General features: G+C 42.9%; 1 protein-coding gene across 2 annotated transcripts; it reads left to right on the plus strand.

Moving 5' to 3' along the window:
- The first annotated feature begins 2,735 nt into the window (after positions 1–2,735).
- Positions 2,736–24,292, plus strand: SLC35F2 (solute carrier family 35 member F2). Of its 2 annotated transcripts, XR_008747005.1 has the most exons (9): positions 2,736–3,003; positions 9,323–9,498; positions 10,041–10,168; positions 15,463–15,622; positions 17,276–17,432; positions 18,220–18,272; positions 18,942–19,096; positions 21,630–21,816; positions 22,936–23,068. XR_008747005.1 is itself a non-coding variant. In XM_055802806.1 (8 exons), exons 1-8 carry the CDS (start codon positions 2,867–2,869, stop codon positions 23,152–23,154), a joined length of 1,185 nt encoding a protein of 394 aa, XP_055658781.1. In that variant the 5' UTR covers positions 2,742–2,866; the 3' UTR covers positions 23,155–24,292. The 2 variants fall into 2 exon arrangements, 1 of the variants encoding a protein (XP_055658781.1); XM_055802806.1 differs by lacking the exon at positions 21,630–21,816 and having other exon boundaries at positions 2,742–3,003; positions 22,936–24,292.
- The last annotated feature ends 502 nt before the right edge of the window (positions 24,293–24,794 follow it).

The raw sequence follows: 24,794 nt of genomic DNA on the forward strand, positions 1-24,794 counted from the left end.
ATACTGAAATAAAACTGTTTAACTAAAAGGAGTTGAAAGCAGATGAGGATATGAGAGCTATGTCTGTGCCCCGTTTGTTATGGCTGTGCTAATTTTTTTATTTGTTCTCAGCTCAAAAGTAATTTTTTTTTAAAAGTAGCAAAAATATCTGTGCTGTCACTTTTGGGTTATCCTTCAACCATTCTTGAACATAACCAACTATAAGAAATATTTAGATTCTTAGTTCCTTTCAATCACATTTCAAAGTAATTTGATATTTTAGATACAAATTTTGAAGAGAAATGATTTCTTTTCAAAAATCCTACAAATGTATTGCTAATAGTTCTTTATCAACACTTTTTCGAAGTCAAAAAAGAGGTATGTGCCTACTGTCTAGAGGCCTATTAAGCATCCAGATACAACCTGCATGCAAATCAACTGCTGCCACTCTGGCATTTCTCTCATCCTGGAAAAGACACAGTAAACCATGTTACCGTGGAACGAGTTACTTTTGTAGACTACCAGGAACAGAGTTTCTGTATCTGAAAGACGCTGCACAGCCTTAGTTGCACACACTCCCAAGTTTCCACTGGTGCTGGCGATAAAGACCAGTTCTGGGCGGAATGGAGAGTGTCTCCGGAGCTGGGCTGCCTGGCCGGCACACACTCCAGGCAGCTGTATGGCTTCGGTGCGGCATGAGGCAAACTCAGGGGCTGACAAAAAAACAGAAACACAGAGCCACAGTCACACCTGAGGTGAACCCTGAATCGTAGTAAAAGCAGGAACCTGGAGCAGGAGTAGCTGAACACAAAGACATGTTTAGATGTCTCGGATAGCTCTGCTGCATTCATGGCCATGTTGTCCACAAGCCATAAAAATTTTCTGAGATAGCAAAGTTTATCATACTCTGAAATGAACTTAGTCCCCAAAGTGTGACAAAGGACACTTTTAAAAATGGTTGTTGCTGTTGGTTTGACTTTTTAAAAAACTTTTTATTTTATTTTTTTTTATTAAAGAAATCAAATTAAAAAGAAATCCCTGCCTGTTTAAACTCATTACTTTGTGTCGTATTTTTGCAGTACACAGATACCCCTCTGGGACTGCAATCCTTCTGCAGCTGAGCAGCTCCGGTGTAAAGCCCCAGCCTGGTGGCAGCTTGCCGGGGTGGGGCTGCTGCAGCCTACCTGTAGCAAGGAATTCCAAGATCTGAGCTTAAATGGAGGCAAAAAGCACCGAAGACGTGATTCTCCTATCTCTGGAGAATCAGCAGCAGATTGCAGATATAGGATCAATAAAATTAAAGGTGAAGATAATAGTACCACAGCTGTGGAGCTCAGATATGATGAAATATGCAGGGTCTGATAGTTCTGCTTCTATTATACTTACTGTTACTTTAGGTTATGGAGAATTGTGACCAGCATGACCTAACTTATAACTATCACAACACTGAAACTAATTTTGACAGACTGATTTCTTGTGGGAGTCACAGCAGGATTTTTGTTGGATTGGGAATTCAAAACTAAAAAAACCATAAACTATTCTGTTACACAAGCGAATAAAAAACCAATGAAATATCAATATAATATAGAAATTGGTATGTATATTATAAACATAAAAGTAAATTTATGAATGCCCTCTTAAGACATATAATTATACAGCTTTTATCTCATAGTGACCTACAGCTTTAGTACTACACAATCACAGTCAAAGAGGGGATTTGGGGACCAATCCTCCACCGCGTAGCCAGCACCTTAGTGGATAGGGCTTGGCCCTTGGGAGGTGGGAGACTAAAATTCACCTTCCTGCTGAAAAGGGACTACCAGGCACATGGAGTTATGAAGGTGACCTGAAAATGGCAGAGTAATGCCTCTTATACACTCCAAAATCAAATCCTATGAGGATGAATTTGGGTAATTGCAAGGGAGATAAACACATCTTGAATGAGGGAACTGTGACAGAGAAAAGCATGTCTGAAAAAAGCATTGTGGTGTTGCGGGGAGAAAGATTAAACCGTGGCGCTCTGCAGGGAACAGGTGAGGGTAGAGAGCAGGAGTGTCTTGTGGCAGAAAGGATGACAGCATAGCCAGGACAGTGACATACTTGCACCAACAAAAGCAGATTACCCTTCCTGGAGGCACTTCTGGGATTTAATTCCACCACGTGTGACATATAGAGAGCATCATTAAAAGTGTGAGCTATTAAAAACCCCACCAGGGTATGCAAAATGCCACCAGGTTCTGCAGGTGAGTTCGTCTGCGATGTGGGTTAAGACAAATGGGACGAGGTGAACTCTCAGGCATGGGTGTCATCAGCAAAAAGGTGGGAGCTGAAGCATTAGAGGCAGAGGTGCCCAAGGCTGTGCACAAGGCTGGGAGAAGTTAAAATTTCAGGGTTTAGAGTAACTTTGCTTCATGTAACTAGAAGCTGAGACCCGAGCTGCCTGCACACGAGGCCAGCTGCAGTCAGGCTTCCGCAGGTCCTGGGGGTCGAAGCCTGCGGTGGGGCCGGGGCCAAGGCAGTGACCCGCAGCCAGGGCACCGGGCCGGGGCAGCTGCCCGGAGGCCCCGCAGCCCGCCTGAGCCGGACAGCAGCGACGTGAACTTCGCCTTGGCGCTCCCGGAGCCGCCCTGCGCCGCTGCTGCTCTGCGGTGCCCCCACCTGCGCCCAGCGTGCGCAGCGGGGCCGGGGCTCGCCACGGGAGAGGAGCATCCCGCGGCAGGCAGGAGAGCTCCGTCCCCCCGCCCCAGGACCAGCCCTGCCCCTCCTGGGGGCGGCCCCTCGGCGGGCACAAAACCGGGCTCGGCGGCTGCTGGGGAGTGTGGTGCTTCCGTCCCGCCGCCGCCGCTGCCGCGCCTCTCTGTCGCTCTCGGCCGGGGCAGCGCCGCGCATGGAGGCGGCCGCTGGTGGGGCGCCGCCGCCCGGTGCTGCGGCGGCCGCTGCGCCCGGGGCCGAGACGTCTGCCGGGGCCGCCGCCGCTCCTCCGCGCCGGGTGCTGGCGATGCTGGGGGCCAAGCTCTGCACCTGGTGAGTCCCCGGCCGCGGCCCCCCGCGCCCCGCCAGCCTCCAGGTGGAGCGGGGCAGCGCCGGCCTGGCGGCGGGGGTCCCACTCCCGGCCGGGGTCGCTCCCCGCTGGAGGGAGGGGGGGAGGGAAGGAAGGGGGATGCGATCTGTCCGCGCTGGGCGCGTTGGCCGGTATCGCGGCCAGGGATGCGGTCGCTTATCTGTGCCGGCGGGAGAAGCCGTGTGGCGCCCGGCCCGGGGCCAGCGCCGCCGCGGGGGGCCAGCAGGGAGCGGGCCGCGGGGCTGAGCGAGCCCCGGATGCTTCGGGGAGCTCCCGAGGCCGTGCCCCGGCCGGGATGCGGCGGCAGCCGGGAGGGCCGTGGCCGCTGGGGCGGGCTGCCGGAGCGGGGCTGGGCGGCCGGGCTGCTGCGGCACACAGCCGGGCGGCCCCTGCCAGCGCTGCGCTGCGAGCGCCGGGACAGGCCCTTCAGCTGAGCGTAGAGTTAGGGTGCCATGTGTCTGGTTTTGTTGAACTGTGAGTGTAATCTCGCATATTCGCAAATGCTCTTGAGCTTTGGGTGTGTTTTTTCTTTTTTTAGTAATTCCGGCTTACTGTTTTTCTGTTTTCCTGTTTTTTCTGTGCCTTCAGCTATTCGCTGTTTTTCTGAACTTTTTATCTATTCTGTACTCTTGTTCTTTGCAATGATGTTGATAAAAGTTGTGAGGGGCAGAAAAGATAACAGAACAAAATAGTAGAGGTGAGGAGGTGTGGAGTCCAGAAAGACCAATATCCCCTTTCCTTCCATCCTTGAATCAGTTCAGGAGAGAGACCTGTTCAAGTGTATCACTTAAAATGTGAGCACATGGAAAACTCGAGGGAAAAAAATCTGCCAAGATGTGCAGGCGTTGCATGGTGTCCCAAAGCTGGTACTTGGAAAGTGCTGCCTTTCATGAGAGCAGAACTACCTCCTCTGGCTTCCAGCCTGCAAGAGCTGCCATTCACTCAGAGCATCAGTTTCCATCTAGGAAAAAAACCCCCAAAAAATCCATGCTCAGAAGACTTTTTTTGGGCTCTAGATTTGGTCTTTAATAACTATTGCATCAGATATCCTTGGCTGACAAATACGAGATGCTGGCTGGCCTGCTGCTCAGAAGCTGGAGCCTGGCGACTGGGCTGCATGGAGCTGTGTGCTGGTCAAGCAGAGCCTGGTTCGGCAGATCAAAGGCTGCCTTTTGGTTATAAGATTTTTTCTCTTCTTCAGTCCTCCTGCCTGTCAGGAATGCCCAAAAAGACAAGTTAGGAACGTGTGGAACTGTTCAGTAACCTCACCTGTGCTGGCAGTTTTGCCAAAATGTTGCCAGAGGGCTACACTAAGGGAGTCTATTGATGGTACTTGTAAGGAAATGAAGAACCCTCACTGACTTCTGTGAGGTGGTGTCTGAGATGCTGAGCTGATATTTTTTTCTTTGTTTTTCCCAGGTGGCTGGAAGCTCAGCCACTTCAGTTTTGTTAGAGGCCTTTGAGTCGTAGGAAGGTTTAATACTTGTATGTAATAACAGATTATTTTTTTTTTAGTGAAACCAGTAGAAAGTACGCTTTCTGATTCTTGAAACTAAACAAGTCTGTCTTATCTGTTTCTTACCTTTTACAAATTAAATTGATTTCCATTTCAAAGCAGAACAATGAAATATTAACTTCTGAAAATGTAGTTCTTAAAAATACTTTTTCCTGTCCTAAGTTATCTGCTAATCATGTTGGAATATGGCTTCAGTCTGTCCCTGCATTTTCCTTTTAACTACTCCCAAGAAAATGTGAAATAATTCAAATGAAATGGTCTCCCCCCACACCCCAAATCAGGAAGAGTTCAGTAGTTAAAGCTGTGCAAGTAAACTGTCTACATGAAGAGCCTTGCCAGGCTTTGTCTGTGTTTAACTGGTGGTGTAAATACATTTAATTTTTGAAAAGCTGTATTTATTTTCATGAAACAAATCACATTAAAATTATAGGATTTGTTAAACAGCCTATAAAATTGTTAACTGTGGGCTTATAAGATTTTTTTCTATTACTTCCTCAGATACAGACTCTGATTTTATTTTCATATCTCGGGGTATTTTTTTGCATTTCACGCAGAGCCAGAGAAAGCCAGCCTGACTTTATCTTGTCAAGAGCCGTACGTTGTTCAGTGTTAGCTTTAGACCAGTGTGTGTCAAACTGTTGTGTTCTAAAAATCCCTAGAATGACTCCTAGCTTTCTCATAGCCATAGATGCAGGTAGCTAAGGCATGGTGGCTGAAGGGAGAGAAGTACTTAGTAGCCAAGTACCAAGCAGTAAAAAAAATAACAAAAAGCCCCCAAACTATAAAACTAAAAGGCCATTTCAGACCACTTACCTTGCGTCATCTGAGAGTCCAGAGTGGTTTAGTCCTTACCAATGCATTAAAAAAAAAAGCAGAGAGGATCAAGTTCTGGCATGGAAAATTTAATAATTAATATATTTTTAAAATTATAAATTATTAATAAGAAAATCATAGTAATCAATACCCACGCCAATACTGGAATGAATGGAAACTCATATCTTTGAAGCGTTTCTCCTATAACAAATTGTCATGCAAAATGAAACCAGTAGGATTTAAAGTTTGCTCTCAGCTTTTACAGCAGGTCAAATGCTTTTTTAAATTTGCTGTAGGAATTTAGTGGGCACTGAAATAATAAGGCTGCTGAGCCCACGTTTAATGAGGGTCATCTTACTCTGTTTAAGCCACTGTCTTGCTGCATCGAGCCCAGTGCATTGTGCTGGGAACATGCAATGTGAAGAAATTTATTTTGATACCTTGGCAAATGGTGTGAGGGGAAACCATTGCGGCTGCCTGCTGAGACTTGCACCTGGTGTTGGATGGGGGAGTTAGGGCAAGAGGCTGTAATTTTACGTGCAGATGAGAAGGCTGCCAGAAATGTTGTGTGTTGGGATTCATTTTTTTTAGGGCAGCCTTCCACTGTCGGTGAGTAATATCTTTATATGGTTCCTGTGATCTTAACGTTTTGAATCTGTTCAGGGAAGAAAAAAAATCCCTCAATTAAAATAAGAGGGAAAATAAAGAAGGGATTGAGGCAGGATGAAGCCTGCTTGCCTTGTCAGATGCCCTTCAGTACTGTAGAAATAAATTCTGTAGGACTGCTGAGACATACATTAACTAAATAGCAGTGATTACTGGTGCAGTAACCCCTAAGCAAACAGTCTGGTAGATTCTGGACCTGCATCTCTTCCCATATGCAAAACCGCAAGGAGATAATTCCTGAGGTACTTTAAAACTGGAAAAGTGTAGTTATTAGAAAAGCTGAGGATCAGCTTGGTGGAGTTATTCCACTGCAAGAGGGCAACCAGGTCTTTCCTGGTTTTTAATGAATAATGGTTGAAGCTGATCAATCGTTAGCAAATTTGAATGGCAGCAGACTCTCCAAAACACTTTTGCCACCTTACTGGAACATGGTCGCTCTCAGTTTGCCAAACGCTGTGCATGTAGAGTACGGGCCTCTGCTATGGAGAGGGTGCTGTAGTTCAGGAGAAGCAAAGCTACCCCTTGCGTATCATATCCTGGAGGAAAATGTTTAAAACCTTGTCCCACAGCAGTCTGTGTTAAACGAGCCAGATGCTTGCGGGGTAGTATTGCCTGTGCTTCTGCCTCTCTCTCTCGCACTGCCTAGGGGGAGGGTGAAGGGGAATTTGCATCCAGGAGAGCAGAGCTTCTGCTAGCCAAGGCAGCTTTAACCTCTCCTGGTAGTGTATTGCAGAGCACAATTTATTTTGTGGCCTACGCAGGCTTCACAGCTTTAGTCCAGTAAAGTTGCAGCAGTTTTGCCCAGCTTTGGCCCCATTGCTGCACCCGTTTCCCAGCTAGTCCAAGCACAGGGTGAGTTTAGTCCAGTAAATTGCTAAAGGCTTGCTCTGTGCTTCATCATAGGGGTATGATGAAATATTTTCTGCTACTTTGGAGCAAGAAACTCTGTTTAAATAATAAAAAGTATGGATGTATTTATTTTAAATGCCTGAAACTACATTTTCCATGTGGTACTCGCCGTGTTATTTCTTCCTGGAAATTCCAGTGAGTCTTCTGTTGCCTGACCTCCTGGCAAAGCAGCCAGAGTTCACAGGGATGGCAATGGGCGAGCTGGAACCCCATGCCTGCTTGAGAGAAGAGGTAGTCTCATCCCTGAAATTTTAGCTAACCTATGTTATGTTCTTCTTGGTGGCACCTGATTAAATTAATTCTTTAGATGAACATAAAAAGACACTTCTGCATCAGCCAGAGTTATTAGCCAGAACGTGTCATCATGATTGCTGATTTGTTTGCCAAATAGCAAAATCAAATCTTTGGCCAGAATAAAAAGAAATCCAATCGAAGTGATGTGGCTTTAAAGGTTTATTGTCTTTTTTTGTGTACAAATACATATATATATGTGTCTCAAAAAATACATGTATGTACTTTATAGCACTGTTTATGGTTAATGTTCTGCTATAAAGTAGCTGTGATAGATTTCTAGCTGAAACATGGTCTCTGTTGCTTACTTCAACATTCAAAATGCTAGAAATGAGAATGTTCATTTTTTCACACACCCGTTATTCACACAAGGCTGGATAGGACCTTACAAAATTGTCATGTGATACGTGAGTGCTTAATAACGTGAATGTGCATTGTTGCTGGGATTGGCAAGGCAAGCTGTAGCAAAACGTGAGGCTTGAATCTCTTGGAAGTGCAGCATGGCTGGACTTTGCAGAGATTTGCTGTCTCATCACAGTAGACTTGGGAGAGAAAAATGTGCCTAGCAGCATTTTGAATGTCAGAAGAGCTTTGGTGTCAGGCTGCACTGAAAAGAGATTCATGCAGCTGAATTAGGATCCATGCAAAGGTGTCTCGCTCATCCCATATGACTACGATTGTAGTTGGCTTTAGCACCCCTGAACGCACCCTCCTTGTATCTGGCAGCTGGATTGCACAGCGTAGCTGGGTGAGCTGGTATTTATTACATTAAAGTCACCCACCTTGGGGACAGCAGCCGGTGTTGCTGTCGGGTGGTGTGCCTGGCATGTGGGTGCCCTGCCAGAAATCATCGGGCAGCAATGTGGGCACAAGGTAGGTGCAGAAGCCTCATGGGTTGCTTTCTTCCCTTGCTTGATTACTTTGAGTAGGAACAAATAAATCAGTTGTGCAGACAGTTAGTCTCGCACTAAAGCCTGAAGAGTAAACAAATTCCATGTGAACTTTGCCGAGCTGTACAGACACCACAGCACTGAGCCCCTGTCACTATGTACTGTGAGTATGCAGTAGAGGCTGGGGTGGTACAAATCTGCACAGCTCCACTGTCAGGAAATAACAGCAAGCCAAAAGATACACAGCAATCTGTGCGTACTCCTGTTTGCCCAGGAGCATCTGGAATAGTTCACTCTGTATTAGGTGAAGTACAGCTACTCCAAGAGCGTGAGTGGTTTTTTTTTTTCCCTCCCTGGCTGTGGATTGGACTCCAAAGGAGTTGTAAATGCTGACATGATCTGTGGCCAAAATGTGTTCTTAACTCCTTCCTCAATTACAGCAGGACATGATTGAATATAGCAGAAAGAATCCACAATAAGTATTAATTATAACAATTCTTACTTTAAGAAATGATTTTTTTTACGGTGAGAACAATCAGTCACTGGAACAACCTCAAAGGTGTGGTCGAGTTGTCATCGCTGGAGGTTTTCAAGATGTGACTGGACAAGGTGCTAGATAATCTCACTGAGGCTTCCTTTCCCATGAAAGGTTGGTCCCAGGTGATCTTTGAGGTCCTTCCGACCTGGGCTGCTCTGTGATTCCATGCTTAATGTTTTTGTTTTCGTTAGCACTGCTCAACTTAGGGTCTCAGTTCACTTTCAAAGGCTCAGGTCTCGGAAGAGCCTGAAGGCACTTGTGCCTTATCTCCGTATTGCAGATTTCTATTGAGCAGAGTCAGAATGGGATTCTGTGGAGGACGAAGGATTTAATTCAGGCATGTGGCCTCTCTTGATGAGAATAGTTCGTGCCATGGGTTTGAGCCTGCCCAAGTAAGCTGCTTGAGGATCCTGGCAAATTATCACAGTCTCCATCAGTGGCGGTTTGAACTGGCCTGACTTCTTATATGGCTGTTACGAGGTTAGACTGTATCTTCTGGGTAGACAAACTCCTGCTTACCGGTAAATCAAGCAACATTGATAGGGAGTAGAAAAAGAATAAAGTGTCAGTCTAAAAAATGGCATTTTCCCTGTAGAACTATCAATTTTTTTTAAAATCTTGAATGTTTAAGCTTACTGTGTTGTCTTTTATATTCACAGGCATATTTTGAAAACGATAATTCTCGGCCAGATGCTCTCCTTGTTTATCTGTGGGACTGCTGTTACAAGCCAGTACCTAGCAGAACAATACCAAGTGAATACTCCAATGTTTCAAAGTTTTATCAACTATTCTTTGCTTCTTCTAGTTTATACAACAATGCTGGCATTTAGGACTGGTATGTGAAATATGGGATGGGAGATTCTGGTTCATAATTTTTTTTCCTCTTCTACATTTTCCTTTCATATTTTGAAACTAAAGAAGTCAATAGTTGTCCTGTTTTTTTTTAAAGTTCCTGCTGAAATTTCTGCTTTGTGATAACACATGAAAATTAATTTCACAGGTTACATGAGCATTTAATTTTATTTGAATTCATATCTGTTTAAAATTACAGGCTCTTTGGTTTCAAGTCCTATGTTGTATGAGGGAAAATAGGCTTTGTTGTAGCAAGCTTCTTTACCAAAGGCTATTTAATATTCCTCCTATTTACTCTTTAAACAACTCTAGTTTGTGGTTTTTTTCCTCGTGGAAGAATTTCTGTGCTTTTCATTATTTGCATTGTCTACTCTCGGGCTGCATTTTGCTGTTATTGTATCTTTCTTAAGGAGGGGCAACTGAAATTGAACATCTCAGTATTATCTTGCCTTTTAAAAGCATAAATCCCTGTGCAACATTTGATTGGAAAGAAATGCATATTGATTGCTGCTTTCTTCTAAACAGGCAGTGACAGTCTTTGGCAAATTTTGAAACAGAGGTGGTGGAAGTATATTTTTTTGGGACTGGCTGATGTTGAAGCCAATTACATGATTGTAAAAGCCTACCAATACACGACCCTCACAAGTGTGCAGGTAAGGACCCATCTCTCTTTTTGAACTGTTGTTTTTATTACAGTTTTGGACTAGTTTCTGAAATTAGATTCGTAGGACAGACATGAAAGCTATTTAAGCCTGAAAAAAATTTCCAGTATCTATTTTTTCTCTGCAGTACAAGGAAGAGCATCCTGCATCATGAATAACATTTCCAGGAAGCAGAGAAAATTGGCCGGTATTGCTTAGTGCCAGTTCCTGAGTTGAAGTGTAATTATTTTGATAGAAAGCACTTCTAAGAGTTTGTTGACAGCCACTCAGGTTTTTCTCCAGACACAAAATAAAAATTTATGACCAGATAACACTCTGCGCAGGATGTTGCTGACAAGAGCAAGGTAGATCTCTTGCCTAGTCCTAGAAGCTGTGGGAGATGTTTTGAGATCTAACCCCACATGTGAAGACATACTAGTGTTGCTGACCACGCAGGGAGATGTTTTGAGATCTAACCCCACATGTGAAGACATACTAGTGTTGCTGACCACGCAGGGAGATGTTTTGAGATCTAACCCCACACGTGAAGACATAATAGTGTTGCTGACCATGCAGTGAGGGACCAGCCCTATGGCTTTTGGATGTGGCAGTTCAGTTCAGGCCCCTTTCTGGAACAGATGGAAGGGAACTCAAGTGTGTCAGGCTCCTGAATTGACAGTAGACATCCTCTGCAGTGCTGGTGCTTGTTGCTGTGTTGCTGCGCTAGGAAAAATCTTGTGTTCTGAAATAGTTCTACAGGCAGGAGGGCTAAAGCTGGGGTTTCGTTGTCACCCTACGCAGACAAGCTGCTGGAAGAGTTAGTGCCTTCCTCCTGCCTCCCAGCTGCATGCCTCTGAGCTTACATAGCCAAATCCCTTGAGCAAACTGTCCCAGGACAGTTTGAGCAAAGTCAGAGTAAACCCTGCCGCTTGCTGGGCTATTGGCAAGCTGTGTCAGGCCCAAGTGAGCTCACTGTGTGGCTCCACAGCTGCTGCTAGAACAAGGGAGAGGCCGGTGCAGAAGCGAGAAGGAGGAGGCGGAGGAAGTGTGTCTGGGGCTGTTGCCAGCCTGTGCCAGCTCTTACCAGTGGTGTATCTGTGGCTGGGGTCATGGACTCACTGAAAAAAAAAAACCCAACAAAAAAAAAGTACCATACAGAATTGGCTGTTAGTTGGAAAGGAGTGTTTAGATGTCAGTGTTTTACAGAGTCAGACTAACAAGGGTTAATATTTAAAAGAATTACTGTAAAGCAATAAACTCCTGTGGTTGGGGCTCCCTTTAGCAGGCTGCAGTAACTTTTCGTTGTTACTAAAGACCAGTAACGTGTGCCTGTTGGAATACCACATTTCCACTTCATACTTGTATTATGAATCATTAAGCCTCTAATTTCCATACAAATAATGCCTAAGAAGTTAAAGCTTTAAGTGACATGTTTCAGTCTCAAGATCAAGTTAAGCTCATAATTGACACTGTTTGATAATGTACTTTACAGCTGAAAAAGCCAGGACTTTGATCCAAGTTCTCAGAAGTGGTAAAGCTATTCCCATGATTGCTTTCATAGAGACTTTTAAGAAGGAATAGATAGAGCAGGTTGTCCTGTCCAGTTGCCAAGCTCAGGCATTTGCTTGACCCTTTTTCCCATGTGGTAACTTTCAGACTGATGCTGCTTTGTGTCAGTTCAGTAACTGCGGATTTGTTGGAGCTGCCTGTTGCACTGTTTCTTGCACATTCTCTGAAGGCACTAGTTTCTCACTGTTGTCAGTAATGAGATACAGGACAAAAAAGAGCCTGTGATTTGCTCTAGTACAAGGCATTTGCTGTCTGTCAGTAGCAAGCATTTCTGCAGCTACATCAGAAACCGTTGTTCAGAGCACCCAGCCTGATGGCCTGTCTGCAGTACTGGCTGTGAGTGGGTGCCCAGGGAGCATGGAAGCAGTGCAGGGGTGTGTGGCACCTTCCTGAATACAGGGTAATCACTGTTAAAATGCTGGCTTACTGGAGCTTCAGCTCCATCCTATGAAACTGATCTTCAAAGCTCTCTGAGCTCAGCAAGGAACTTCCATGTATTTTCTCACACATGTACACAAAAGCAGAGCTAATTTTCCTTTAGTTATAAAATACCAGCACTGAATGGATGGGGTTGGGAGATTTTTTAAGGAGATATTGGGGATGTTGGGATGGCAGCTCTCATTTCTTTGTAAGTAAAAAAAAATACGTTGGTCCACAACTGAACTCTTCCTGTTTGGCTGCAGCTGAGGCAATGCCAGTGAGACTTCTTGCTGCTGGTGTCCTTCTGACTTGTGGCAGGACTTGACTGTGCTGCTGTTTGACCACATTTCATAGCAAAATCCAAGCAGCCTAGCTGTGGTTTCATGTTGTTAACACGTTATTGGGCGCAATTAGTATTTGATCTGTAGGTAATTTGAGTGGAGTATTTTATAGGCATCTATTGACAGAATGTCAGCTGATGGAAGAGTGTTAACCTCAACAGGAGAAAACACAGGATGAGCCCCTGGGGCTCAGCTGGAGGCTGCCCTAAGGGAGCCTTGTGGGGAAATGAACAGGATGAGCTGTGAAGCTTTCTTGCTCACAAAGCTGTCTGGAGCTGGCAATTATAAGCAAACCAATGACCTCCAACAGTCTATGATAATTTATTAACCTTGTATTAAAACATCATTTAATAATTTACTTGCCCTACCTTTAAAACCTCCTGTAAATTGTGGCCAAAGCCTGGCTTGAGTGAAAACATTTTTAAATCAAATCACCAGGTTGTTTTTTCCCCTGTGAAAATTCAGGCTAGAATAAATAAGATGAGTTTGCTGAGGCTCTAACTGGCAATAGCTATCAGTACTGCAATACTGCTGTTTATGTCATAAAACCTGAATAAATACATACTACTCTTGTAAATGGTTTAATTGACACAAATTATTGTGATGTTACATCTGCTTTGCACCTCTTTGAACTTGATCCTGTACAGAAGAGTTCTGTAACATAGTAGATGGAGGGAAGGCAAGATACCAGTAGTTGGAAATCAGATTTCTTCTGTCTGTAACTGAGGGTAATTGTCCCCTGGAACAGATTACCAGGGTGTGTTCTTCATTGGCTGGTGATGAACCTACTCTAACCATCCCTCTAACCAGGATGCTGTAGCTCTACAGTATGTTATTGGCATGGATGCAGCAATTCCCCATCTGGTGTTACTGAAAGAGCTTCTGGCTCATTATGTACTACTCCCTTACATGCTAATTAAGAAAATTTTTTAAAAGGGTTTTCTTCCACTCTTTGGGTTGCAAAGCTGCTTAGAGGTTGGAAGGCTGTATGGTAAAACCTTAATTAACAGGGAAGTGAAAGCTTGCTTACTAGTAGAAGTGATGTCTACTACCAAGGGGGTAAAAAGTTCGCTTTCTAATGTTTGTAATATTTCCTGTTACTTGATACTAGTCAAAACAGTTAGATTTTGAGGAAGCGTTAGGTTTTTCTTGAGCCTAGACTAAAGGTAAGGTAGAGGAAATGGCCTGTGACTAGATAGAAACTCAGAGCATGGTATTTTTCAGTAAAGCAAAGTTGTATTGAAATATGTGGTATCACATACTAGGACTTGTGTGGTTGTAATGTCTCATAATACAGCCTAGACAAGTGCTTCTGCACTTTACAAACAGACTTTACAAACTGGACAAGCTGGACGCAATCCAAGGAGCAAAGACAAGTAAAGGCACTGTTAGGATTTAATCTGTAGTAACACTCCCCTTAATGCCATGCTTGTAAGACTGAAGTCTTATGTAGTTATGAACAAGTAAAACCGGACGTAGCATGAAAGTCTTACGACTTTGGTTAAAACCCTTGGGGACAACGGCTGAACTAATGGAAGTCGGCACAGAAGAAGCCTGCAGTGGTGCACTTAGGCAGAGGCTGGCAATGAGCATTGAGGACTAAGGGCTCTTGATTGTAATGATTATGCCCCAGTCCTATTGACCTGGACCAAGTACTTTGTAGGGCCTTCAAGAGGCCAAGTTTTAAGGAATGACATTTGAGAGTACTTTGTGAGTAGTCTTTGGAAGGCTGACTACGTGTTCCCTTATAAAGTTTCATGGCATTCTACTGAGGCAGGTCAAGAAAATGCACCTTTTTTTTTTTTTCCTCCAGACAATTTCAGAAAAAATAATTTTGTTGAACTAAATATTAAACCAGTTATGATTAGCTCTATGTTCTTGGTATTTCATTCTTCTAGAACACTATGCCCATCTTATGCTGCAGCATGTTTTTCTGTATTAAGTACACAGCTAAGTCTGGATACTTGCTGTGGTAAAGGAGAATGGGTAGCAGATGGGTGGATCTTAACAGCAAGGCAAAGATACGTAGGATTTTAGGAACATAAAGGGAGGAGATGATAAAGAAGGGAAAGAAAAGTCAGTGTCAGTGCTTATCATGGAGTGCAGACATCCCTGAACCATAGCTGTTCAGTCTGCCTGGGGGAGTGTCTGCAAACACATCTGAAGTGCTTTGGAACTCCACCTGTGCTTCTCTGCTGCTGCGGCATGGATGAGTTAGAGTGGGTTACCTGCTTCTGACTAATTGAGAGTCAGTTCTACAGAGTAATGAAAATGTGTTGGTGGCTTGTACGTGCTTTTGTGGGAAGCTGGAACATTGGAAGGTGACTTTAGGAAAGCTGTTCTTCCCTTCCTATCTTCCTGCTACCAATTTTGCACATGGCTTCCAGCACATGTACTACTTTTTTTTTTATTAGGATCCAGTTGGGGGAGGGGGAGAAATCAAAACCAAAACTGCAGAGTCAGATTCTTGTCCTAGTCACTTCAGTGTAAAATCACATTACTTGTACCCTTCAATAGTTCCACATTTTTGCTTTGTGTGCATGGAGCCCTAAATTCTTATTACAGATTTGAGGAGGAGTGAAAAGACAGAACCTGCTGGGGGAAAAAGGAAATGTAAATGAACCACCTCCTTGTATTGGTGTCACGTGGAGCAATGTGGTTTCAGAGCAACATCCTAGCATTTATTTGTGAAGCTGTGAGATTGATTAGATCCATCATTACAAGAGTTTCTAGATCAGTGCTTTCCTACCAGGAGAGAGCGGACCCCCACCCCAGCTCCTCCTTCACCTGCAAAATGCTTTTAATGGTAAAATGTGAGTGTGACCACTCTTTCAAACGAATCCACTGGGGTTGCTTTGTGACTTTCGTTAACATCTGATAGAAACGGAAAGTAAGAGCCTGTACATTTGCTTTCAGGGCAGTGCAGCTGAGATTTGGAGTGGGTTTCTAATTCAAACCATTTCTCTGTACACACAGCTGCTGGACTGTTTTGGGATTCCTGTGCTGATGGCTTTGTCATGGTTCATTCTCCGTGCAAGATACAGGCTGATTCATTTTCTTGCTGTTGCCGTCTGTTTGCTGGGTGTAGGAACGATGGTGGGTGCAGACATTTTGGCAGGGCGGCAGGACAGCGAAGGTAAGGAATCCTTTATTGTGGGGGGGGAAGAGCAGAGAGATGGCTCCCATGGTGGGCTAATTTGTAAAGGAGAAAGAAGAGCAAATGCAGGGGGGGTGGATATAGTTTTATTTTAAAAGAGGAGAAGGCACACTGCTATTTGTATTTCTTGTCCTTTGAGAAGATGGTGGCTGCGGAGACACTGGTTTTATAGGGAGCTGTGGAATTTCTTTGCCTGTAGGTCTGGATTATTTTTTTTCTACCTTAAAAGAGAAACAGTCGTGTTAAGCTTAAATTTTGCTGCTGTTCATCAGACCTGATGAAGGGCCTCATTCTTGAAAGCTTGTTCACTTTTACTAATAATCTGAGATGGTCTAATAAAAGATGCTGCTTCTCCCTGCAAACCCTGCATTGCTTACATGGTATAAGCCTGCTGGCAGCCAGACTTCTCTGATTTGCAGTTTATGAGCACAAATAGCAAATAAAAGGTTACTCAGCAGCAGCCGACTTCTCTGAGTTATCTTTGGCAGACCCAACAGAAATGGTTCTTGTATCCCCAAGGCCCACAGGTCACAGCCTGGAAAGCAGGGGCTTACTATGGGAGAGCAGGAGGAGATGTGGGTAGGATGCCGGGATTCCTGGGATCTCCAGGAGGGAGGCTGGGCTCTGGGGACCAGGATCCAGCCAGGTGTAGATAACGGCAGGTCTTGTCTTCTCTATGGCAGGTGCCTGAATCAACCCATATCACAGCGATTTTATTCTGAATAAGAATTTTGAATTTTCACAGTCAGAGAGTATGAGGCAAGGTAAACTTCTGGGCATTGCCTTCAGCAGGCAGCATAGAGCTAAGCCTGGTTGGTGTGATTTTGGGGCCTTACTATAGGCAAGACACCAAGACAATCTGAGGTTTAGCTTTAATGCTATGTGGTACAAGTATCTCAGTCGTGAAGCAGAAGTCTTATTTCCCTGAGGCTGTAAGACAGTTGTGCTTTATTTGCTGACCTGAATATCCTTACTATTGCTTACCTTCATATTTCAGACATATTTTCTTAGTGATTGCCAGCTGGCTCAGGGAAGGAAATCTTAAATCAATTCAAGGATTTAAACAACAGCGATCCTTTTGCTATTTAGCTGATGCATAATGGCATTTACTTGACAAGTGATTGTATCATAGGCAGTCCCATTTGCACAGTATAAATAAATTGCAGCAGAACACATGATACCACCCATCTGCAGCCCACTTAAGACCCCTGTGATTAACCTGAAGCTGAGTTCAAGTCCCGCTGAAATCGATAGACTGATTTTAGCAAGACTTGAATCAGGCCTTACTGCAAAAATGGGGTCAATATTCAGAAGGGCAGAGAGCATCTGTAACCAGGGATTTTCTCAACTCCCTACAGTGCCTAAGGATTGGACCAAACTATACAGCAGTGGCTTGGTCAGGATAAGGTTTAAATACCAGGTTTAGTTCATTCCAGACTGCAGGGTGAGCAAGTAGCAGAGACTGTGCTCGAACACCAAGGCATTGGTCTGCACACACAGGAGATGTTTCCTTTCCCCTTACCCTGGGAGGCACTAGGAAGAGATGTTAGAGATAAATTTGCTTGTCTTTTTAAGGAAAGTTAAAAAGTGTTTGCAGCATTACCCTTATTGTGGATTAATATTTCTGTACAGGTAGTGACGTGGTGATTGGAGATGTCTTAGTGCTTCTTGGTGCTTCTTTGTATGCCATTTCTAATGTGAGTGAGGAATACATTGTGAAAAATCTGAGCAGAGTGGAGTTTCTAGGAATGGTGGGCTTGTTTGGGACTATTATCAGCGGTCTACAGCTGTAAGGATCTAATATTTATTTTAAAACTAATTAAGAATATTCTACAGATGATTGTCTTCTGTGAAATTATGTTATTAAATTAATTCTTCATAATTAATTCTTCTGCATTTGGCCTATATGGGAGTCCTTCCACTTGAATTTCATTTTTGTTTGCTTGTCAGCATCCATTTTATATCCTTTTTGTATGCACTACTCTTACGACAGCAATCCTAAAGCTGAAATCCTGCAATTGAACACGTATGATACTTGGCTGTATTTTTGATTTTGTTGATCTTCATGAGGATGCTCAGTATGCTGAGGACTGTTCGCAGGAATGTATTTCTTAATGGATTTTATCTGTGGAAAAATTTAGTAGATAATCATAGCAGGAGGTCTTCCATATTAAACTTCAGTTTAAAATGAAGCCATGTATCAACCACATTAGGGTAACAGACCACATGCACTTAAGTGTGTCTGAATTTTATGTTCCTTGTTTCTCATCGTTATAGTTAATTATTTCCTCTCAAATAGTATATGAAATAAAACTGAATCTCTGAAGGATGAAAAAGCCTGGGAAGAAGGCGTAAGAATTAAATAAAAGTGCTTTTGACTTTCAGGCCTTTTAATTTTCAAGTCTGTGTTCATGCTTGTTAGATGTTGGGAGTTTGGGTCATTCAATAAATCTTCAAACAAAAAAATAAGGGATTATAAATCAAAATATTTCTTATATATTTTGGTAATTAAATTCTCTACTTGAATATGATTCTTTTTTCTTTTTTACTGTATTATATCTTTTCTCTAACTCTAGAGCCGTTGTGGAACATAGGGAGATAATGAGAATTCAATGGAACTGGAAAATTGGTATGTGTATGACAAAATGATGTGCATTTTTACAGAATACTGGAAAATTATAATCATTCAGACTTTGAATGCTGGGATTTTCATTTTCTTTCTCTGGATATTAAGCCATATTCGTATTGTCACAAATTTATTTTCTGCAAACTTTGCAGCTCAGCAAAGAGACAGGGTTCGCAGGATTGAACATTAAAACTTTTGAGCTCAGGCTTTGCATTTTGTGTATAATATGAAATAATTTTTCAAAATAAATTGAAATAAGTAAAAATTAACCTGTTTAATTACAGACATGTTTGGTGTCGGAACTTCACAAGAACATTTTTCTGTTGTCCTTCCTAAATGAAATACTGGAAAAATGGATTTTGTGACACATTTTGACCTCAACAGAACTGTACGTTGTTAAGAAATGTGGCTCTAACTTTCTTCAGTCAGCTGTTACGCTAACTAGGAAAGAACGAGAACTTTCTTGTATAGATACAGTAATTTTTGCAGTACAGGGGAGTCTTGGGAAAGAAGTATTTCTTCCATGTTTTTCTTGAATTTATGTTTCCATATCTTTTAGGAGACTTTCTCCTAAAAAATAAAATACGTAGTTTTAAGGCATCTGAAGAATATCAGTGTTCTTCAAAATCAATGTTCTGTGCCTTAAGAGTAAATTGTCATCTTGTTTTACAGCATTGCTGTTCACAGTGTTTGCCCTGTGTATGTTTGGGCTGTATAGCTTCATGCCAGTAGTGATTAAAGTTACCAGCGCAACCTCGGTCAACCTGGGTATTCTGACTGCGGATCTCTACAGTTTGTTTTTTGGACTTTTCCTCTTTTTCTATAAGGTAAGTACTTTCATTCTTTCACTACAATTTCAGTTACGTTTTTACTCTAAAATTAGAAATAAAGCATAATGTTCTTAAAAGCCCCTGAGCAATTATTTGCACTTGTACATTTCTTCACCTTGTATTGTTTGTTGTTGGCAGATGCCAATCAAGAGGAATCATACTTAGTTAATTACATGGCATTGCCACATTAAGCAGATAGTGTCTTTCAAACAATTTCACACTTGATGGAATACGTTAAGAGTTAATTTTAGGAGACAGCAAATCATTTCCTGAGGTGTTCAAATGGTAAGAGTCCTTGCTGTAAGCCCTGTGTGGAACAGTGTTGGATTTGGTTCATCTCTCCAAGAGTCCAAAGTGCAGGTTTGAATTTCCCTGTCCTGAAAGGCATTTGGTGGCTGAGAAGGGGACAGTTTGGCTTGATTTCCGGAAATTCGTATTTTCTTTTAGAAGTTTTATCTGTTCATTAAGAATATCTTGGGATAAGAATCAAGCTTTCTCGGCGCTACGACTAAGGAGAGAGTAAAGGAACTGAAAAAAATGCAGATAGATATATTATTTTGTATGCTGTCCAAAAGGCAGTTACTTTTATTGTGCTCTAAAATATTTTTGGTAGTGCCTGTTCAAGCTAAATGATAGTGCTAAAAAGATTTCATGCCACCTTACACTTTTGATCCAGAATCATTTGTGGGAACCTAACTCGTTACAGCAGTTGGAGTAATTGAGTCGGTTGCTTGGTGACTGGAAGGGCTTAGTGAGAAGCTTGTGAATTTCACTTAAGAAATTAATTTGTATTATTCCATGTGGTTGCTTTCTCTTCAGCATTATGGACAGCCAGTAGCTTTTAGGTCAGATTTGTTTCTAAAAGTGAAGGCCAATTTATTTTACAGCACAGAGGTCTGGTAATGGTAGGGTCTGCCAGCAGCTAGATTTTCCTTTTCAAGAGCCTCTTAGCTCAGCTTTCCTCACTGTTTTGAGTTCCGAAATTCGCTCCAAGCTACAAAGCATCCATTAAAAATGAATGTAGGAAGTGAATCATACTAAAAATTTAAAAAATACTTTCTAAGTCACTTCCAAACATGCATTTTGGCATCCAGGTAGCTTAACTCAAGAAATGATTATGAATTTATATTCATCATAGTGAAGAGGTAAGCAAGAACTTTGGAAGGAATATAATAAACTTCTATCCTTCAGGATTTTTAATTTATTTTGGGGTGAGGTTTTTCTCAGAGCAGATAATCTCATAATTGCTAGCTGCAGGGTATTCTTTAGCAAAAAGGAAAAATGAATTGGAGAAGACTTTGGGGTTGTATTAGGGTTGAATTTCAAGTACTTATTAAAATAGGAACTTGCATCTGTGGTTAGAAAAAATGAAGTGGTAAAAAGGGGAGTAATGATGCTGCTGCATCTTCAGTAATCTGAGGATCTGAGCTAGCTTAGGAACCAAGAATTGAGGGAGCCTGATTTTGACGCCGCTTTTAACGTAACACTTAGCAGCAGAAAATCTTATTGCCAAGTTAGCTGTATAGTTTCTTTACCTATGGGGCAAAGAAACCAGGCAGGACATTTCCTGGATTGAAAAGCACCCTGGACTCAGGAATCTACAAACAAAAATGAAAGGAATAGCTCTGTATTCCCCATTACCAGATGATATTTCACAGCAAGCCACTGAGGGCTTGGCTTGGCTAGGCTGTAGAATGGAACAAGCCATGGAGAGCTCAGCGTTGCTGCGGTCTGAGCCTGCTCTGACACGGAAGCAGCACAAAGGTGCAGCAGCTACAGCACAGACCAGGCCCAGGAATTTATGAGGTTTTGACTTGTGCCCAGTGTTTTGCTTATGCACTCAACTTTTCAGCCCCAACCACGTCTAAGGTGAAATGTGAATTTTGCGTGCCTGTTTTGATGAGCTCTTTTTGCTTTTACTCCATGATGAATCTTGCTGTGCTTGTTCCTAATGAGCTCATTGTATAGATCCCTGTAATCCCTCAAGAGATGTTAAAAAAGGTCTTCAAATGCTTTGTTATATAAGCTCCAGTGGAAATCGGTATACTGCAGATACAGACACTAGATGGAGTTACAGTCCTCCAGTAACGTTTAAAGCAGTCTTCAGGCTTGATAGTATGGGGATATAAGCTGCACAGGTACAACTGAAATTGGTGTTTGAAGCATTGAAGTTGCTGCAGTATTTGAAATAAAAAAAAAAGGAAAGAAACCCAGGGGAAGGATGCTGAGCCTTCCCCAAAACCAAAAATAAAAAGAGCATAGGCCTGTTGGAGCAGCATGGTTAAGGTTCACCTGCGTCCATAGCTGCAGACACATAGGAAGGCCTTGGATGACTGCTACGCTGCAACAGCTTTGGCATCCTGGCTTGGTGACTGTGCATCTGCTCTTGGAGGAATTGGTTCTTAGAGGATCAGAGACACCTGCTGTCTTGTACATACTGCAAGAGGGAGTCTGGTAGTTACTGCGACTGTCCAGTCTCGCCTGAGCCACATGTCCTTGCATACAAGCACATGTTCACTCCTGGCCTTAGGTTGCATTCTGGAGAAGTCATGCAGGTGCCTTGATCCAGACCCAAGCTCTGCCCATTTGATGGGAATGGGTCAGTCAGGGACCACAGACGCTGCTGCCGCCTCCATCAGGACATCTTCAGATCCTGGTGCTTCCTCCTGTGCAGAGTGAACACGAGTCCAGGCTCCTCCAGGCAAACAGCCAGCAAGGTGAGGAGAGGGGGCACTTATACAAGGCCACTGTGTTTCAGTCTGCTTTTCCTTTTGCGTGATGGTGTGCAAGGGTTTCTAAGCCAAGTGACTGCCAGCTAGGAATTGCAATGCCTTAATTGTAGATGCCTCAGTCTCTTTTGGATCAGAGTCCACCCTCCAGGTCCTACCATTCATTTCATCCAGCTCTGCTGCTTGATAAACTAGAACATGCTTTTCAAGCACATCTAAGGAAGCTAAAGAAGGAGGCTGGGGAATACTGACATTGTGATGTAGGATGCACTAAGTCCTTCATCCTACTGTTTAATCAGTGTGGTTTGGCAAAGGCAATACAGAGGATTTTAACAAATCTGATGAAAAAGTGTTCCTGGCTGTGGATAACTTGAACACTTTGTATTATTGAATTTGGTGTTATGAGGTAAGCATTTATTTTTCTGTCAAGGTGGATGAATCTTGGCAATTGTTGGACTTTTAACAGGGAAGTGAATGATAGTCAATCAAATGTCTGATGTGCCTAAGCAGTTCATACTCTTGCCTCACACCACTCTTAACAGAGCACAAATGCCAGTCCTGTAAAAGGAGCCCCAGTCTCCTCTCTTCAAGGACTTTTGGGTGTAGAGAGCAAACCAGTTTTGGTCCAGTAATGTTTATCTAGCCCTGCAGATGGCTGAGAGCTGTGCGAAGAACCATCTGCTCTGGTGACCTGCAGTAGAATGGAGAGAGTCATCTCTTGTTAGGACCTGTCATATTTGGCTGTGCTGAAGCAAAATTCTTAGGGGTGCAGTGTTTCAACATTCATGTGTGTAAATAACTGTCCTTCAGTATCACCATGTTTATGGCCATTTGCTCTCTGTTAAGATGCTTCTATGTAGACCTAAGGAAACTCCCTGTCCAACAGCGTTGAGGATGAGCTGCGAAGAAAACCAGTCAACAGCTTGAGTCTATCAGTGAGTGGAGCTGTTGAATTTTGATTTTCAGACTTGAATACAGATCACACTGATAATCCTCATTAAAATAATTTTTAAAAGGAAGGATAGCTTTCACATTCTTAAAACAGGGCAGCATTGACATGTTTTTACATCAGACAAGACTTAATAAGTTTATTCTTTCCTCTGCCAGTTTTCAGGTCTTTATATCCTGTCCTTTGTTATCATCATGGTGGGCTTCATCTTGTATTGCTCTACTCCAACTCGGACAGCAGAACCCACTGCCTTGCCACAGCCCAGCAGCACCGGCTTGGACAACGCTGCACTAAAGCTTGAGGAGAACGATAATGAAACTCTGGCTGTGACTGTACAGTTCACAAGAGGAGAAACTGTGGTGGTCAACGCTGATTAAAGAAATGGCAGCATTTCAAAATAGAGCTTTTTTTTTTTTAAACTGCCAAATTTCCCTCAAATATTAATTAATCTGGAGAATTGTTCTACTGCCAAGGCATATGTCATGCTGCGCTGGTTTTAATGCACTGGATAGACTTTTAAGGCCAGATCCTCAATCAGTGAAACTGTATTGATTTACCCTTGCAGAAAATCTGGCCTGTAGAAGACAGAGTAATATTTATGTGAAGTCTCTGGAAAGTGAGAGACTGTTATTTTTAAATGCTTAATTAACTTAACAGCAAATGTGTGGGGGAAAAGATAAGTCAAAGCAAGCTCCCAGGTCACTAAGTGGAGCAAATATGTTTTATATTGCATTAGGGACCTGAATCTGTAAGATGCTGAAGGCTTCGTGGTTCCCACACCTCTGTGCAGAATACCTTCAAACAGCATCTTGCAAAAGCCACTCAGTTTCTCACAGGATCTAGTTCTGCAAGCCATATTGCATACAGACACCTTCCACGTGCTGGTGGACTTCATTCCTCCACTGGAAGGTTTGCTTCTTACATTCCACCCGTATGTTTGTCTCTTCATATTCTGCACTCTGTTGCAGCTGGGGCTGCTACAAGTATTTTATTTTGAGTTTTGCTAGTAAGGGAAGTTTAAATACGTTTTTAAAATATAACTTTTTATAATGCCTTCTTTTTCTCTGCAGTGGCCTGTTGTTTGGTGCATTCCCACTAGGTGGAGGAGACAAAGTCAGGCCCTTGCTCTGTTCGGTAGGAAGTGAATATTTTTTTCCTGGATGAGACAGCAAAAGGGTTTGAACTGTAGTTCACATCTCAGTGAATTTCTCCCAGAAACAGGACACATTTCTGCAGAAAGACTTGAATAAAATTGACATTTCTTAAAATAATTGAAGCATCTTAGCCATTCCTCATTGCAACAGTAGTGACATAATCTCCAAAACACTTAAGTGCTTTCAGTAGATTCATTGGCAGTTGTCCTCCCCCTCTTCATATTTACAGTAAATGATTAAAAAATATGAGGCTGCAGTTTTAACAGTAGTAAAACCATACTGGGATCTTATTTGGTTTTTTGTACAAGCCTTCTTAGCTCAGGTGTATGAAGTAATAAAAAATAAAGTTTTCAGCAGCTGAAGGCTCTTGGTTTGGTTTTTTTTTAAGCTACAATTTCTTTATTGCCCAAAATGATATTAATTTTACTGATCAAATGGTTGAACTTTGCTGTAAATAGTAAATATGACGTGAATCATGTTGCTTTGATGTCAATGGAGACATCCTGTGGAGTCTGGCATCTCTAGGGGCTGGCGGATAGGACCCACGTTCTAGAGGAAACCTGTGGTGTGGAGCAGATTGTGGAGGCCAGATGAGATGCCCTGGGACCTCTGAAATAGCACCGCAGCCTATGGTTGAGACACTTAATGCTTCCTTGATGACCACACAGGGCCATCTGGATTACTTTAAATGCTTAACCTTTACACAGCTAAAACTGGATGAGATGAATCCCAGATGAAGCTTGTGGCCCAACCTGCAGTATGTTCTTTCTGTGGTCACTGTGTGGCATTTCAGCATCTCTGTGGTGGTTGCTAAAACAGCTGTGTGTTGGGAAAGTGCTTTGGTGTGCCTGCACACCACATAT

The sequence above is a fragment of the Falco peregrinus genome, chromosome 4, assembly GCF_023634155.1.
Source record: "Falco peregrinus isolate bFalPer1 chromosome 4, bFalPer1.pri, whole genome shotgun sequence".
NCBI classification, from domain to species: Eukaryota; Metazoa; Chordata; class Aves; order Falconiformes; family Falconidae; genus Falco; species Falco peregrinus.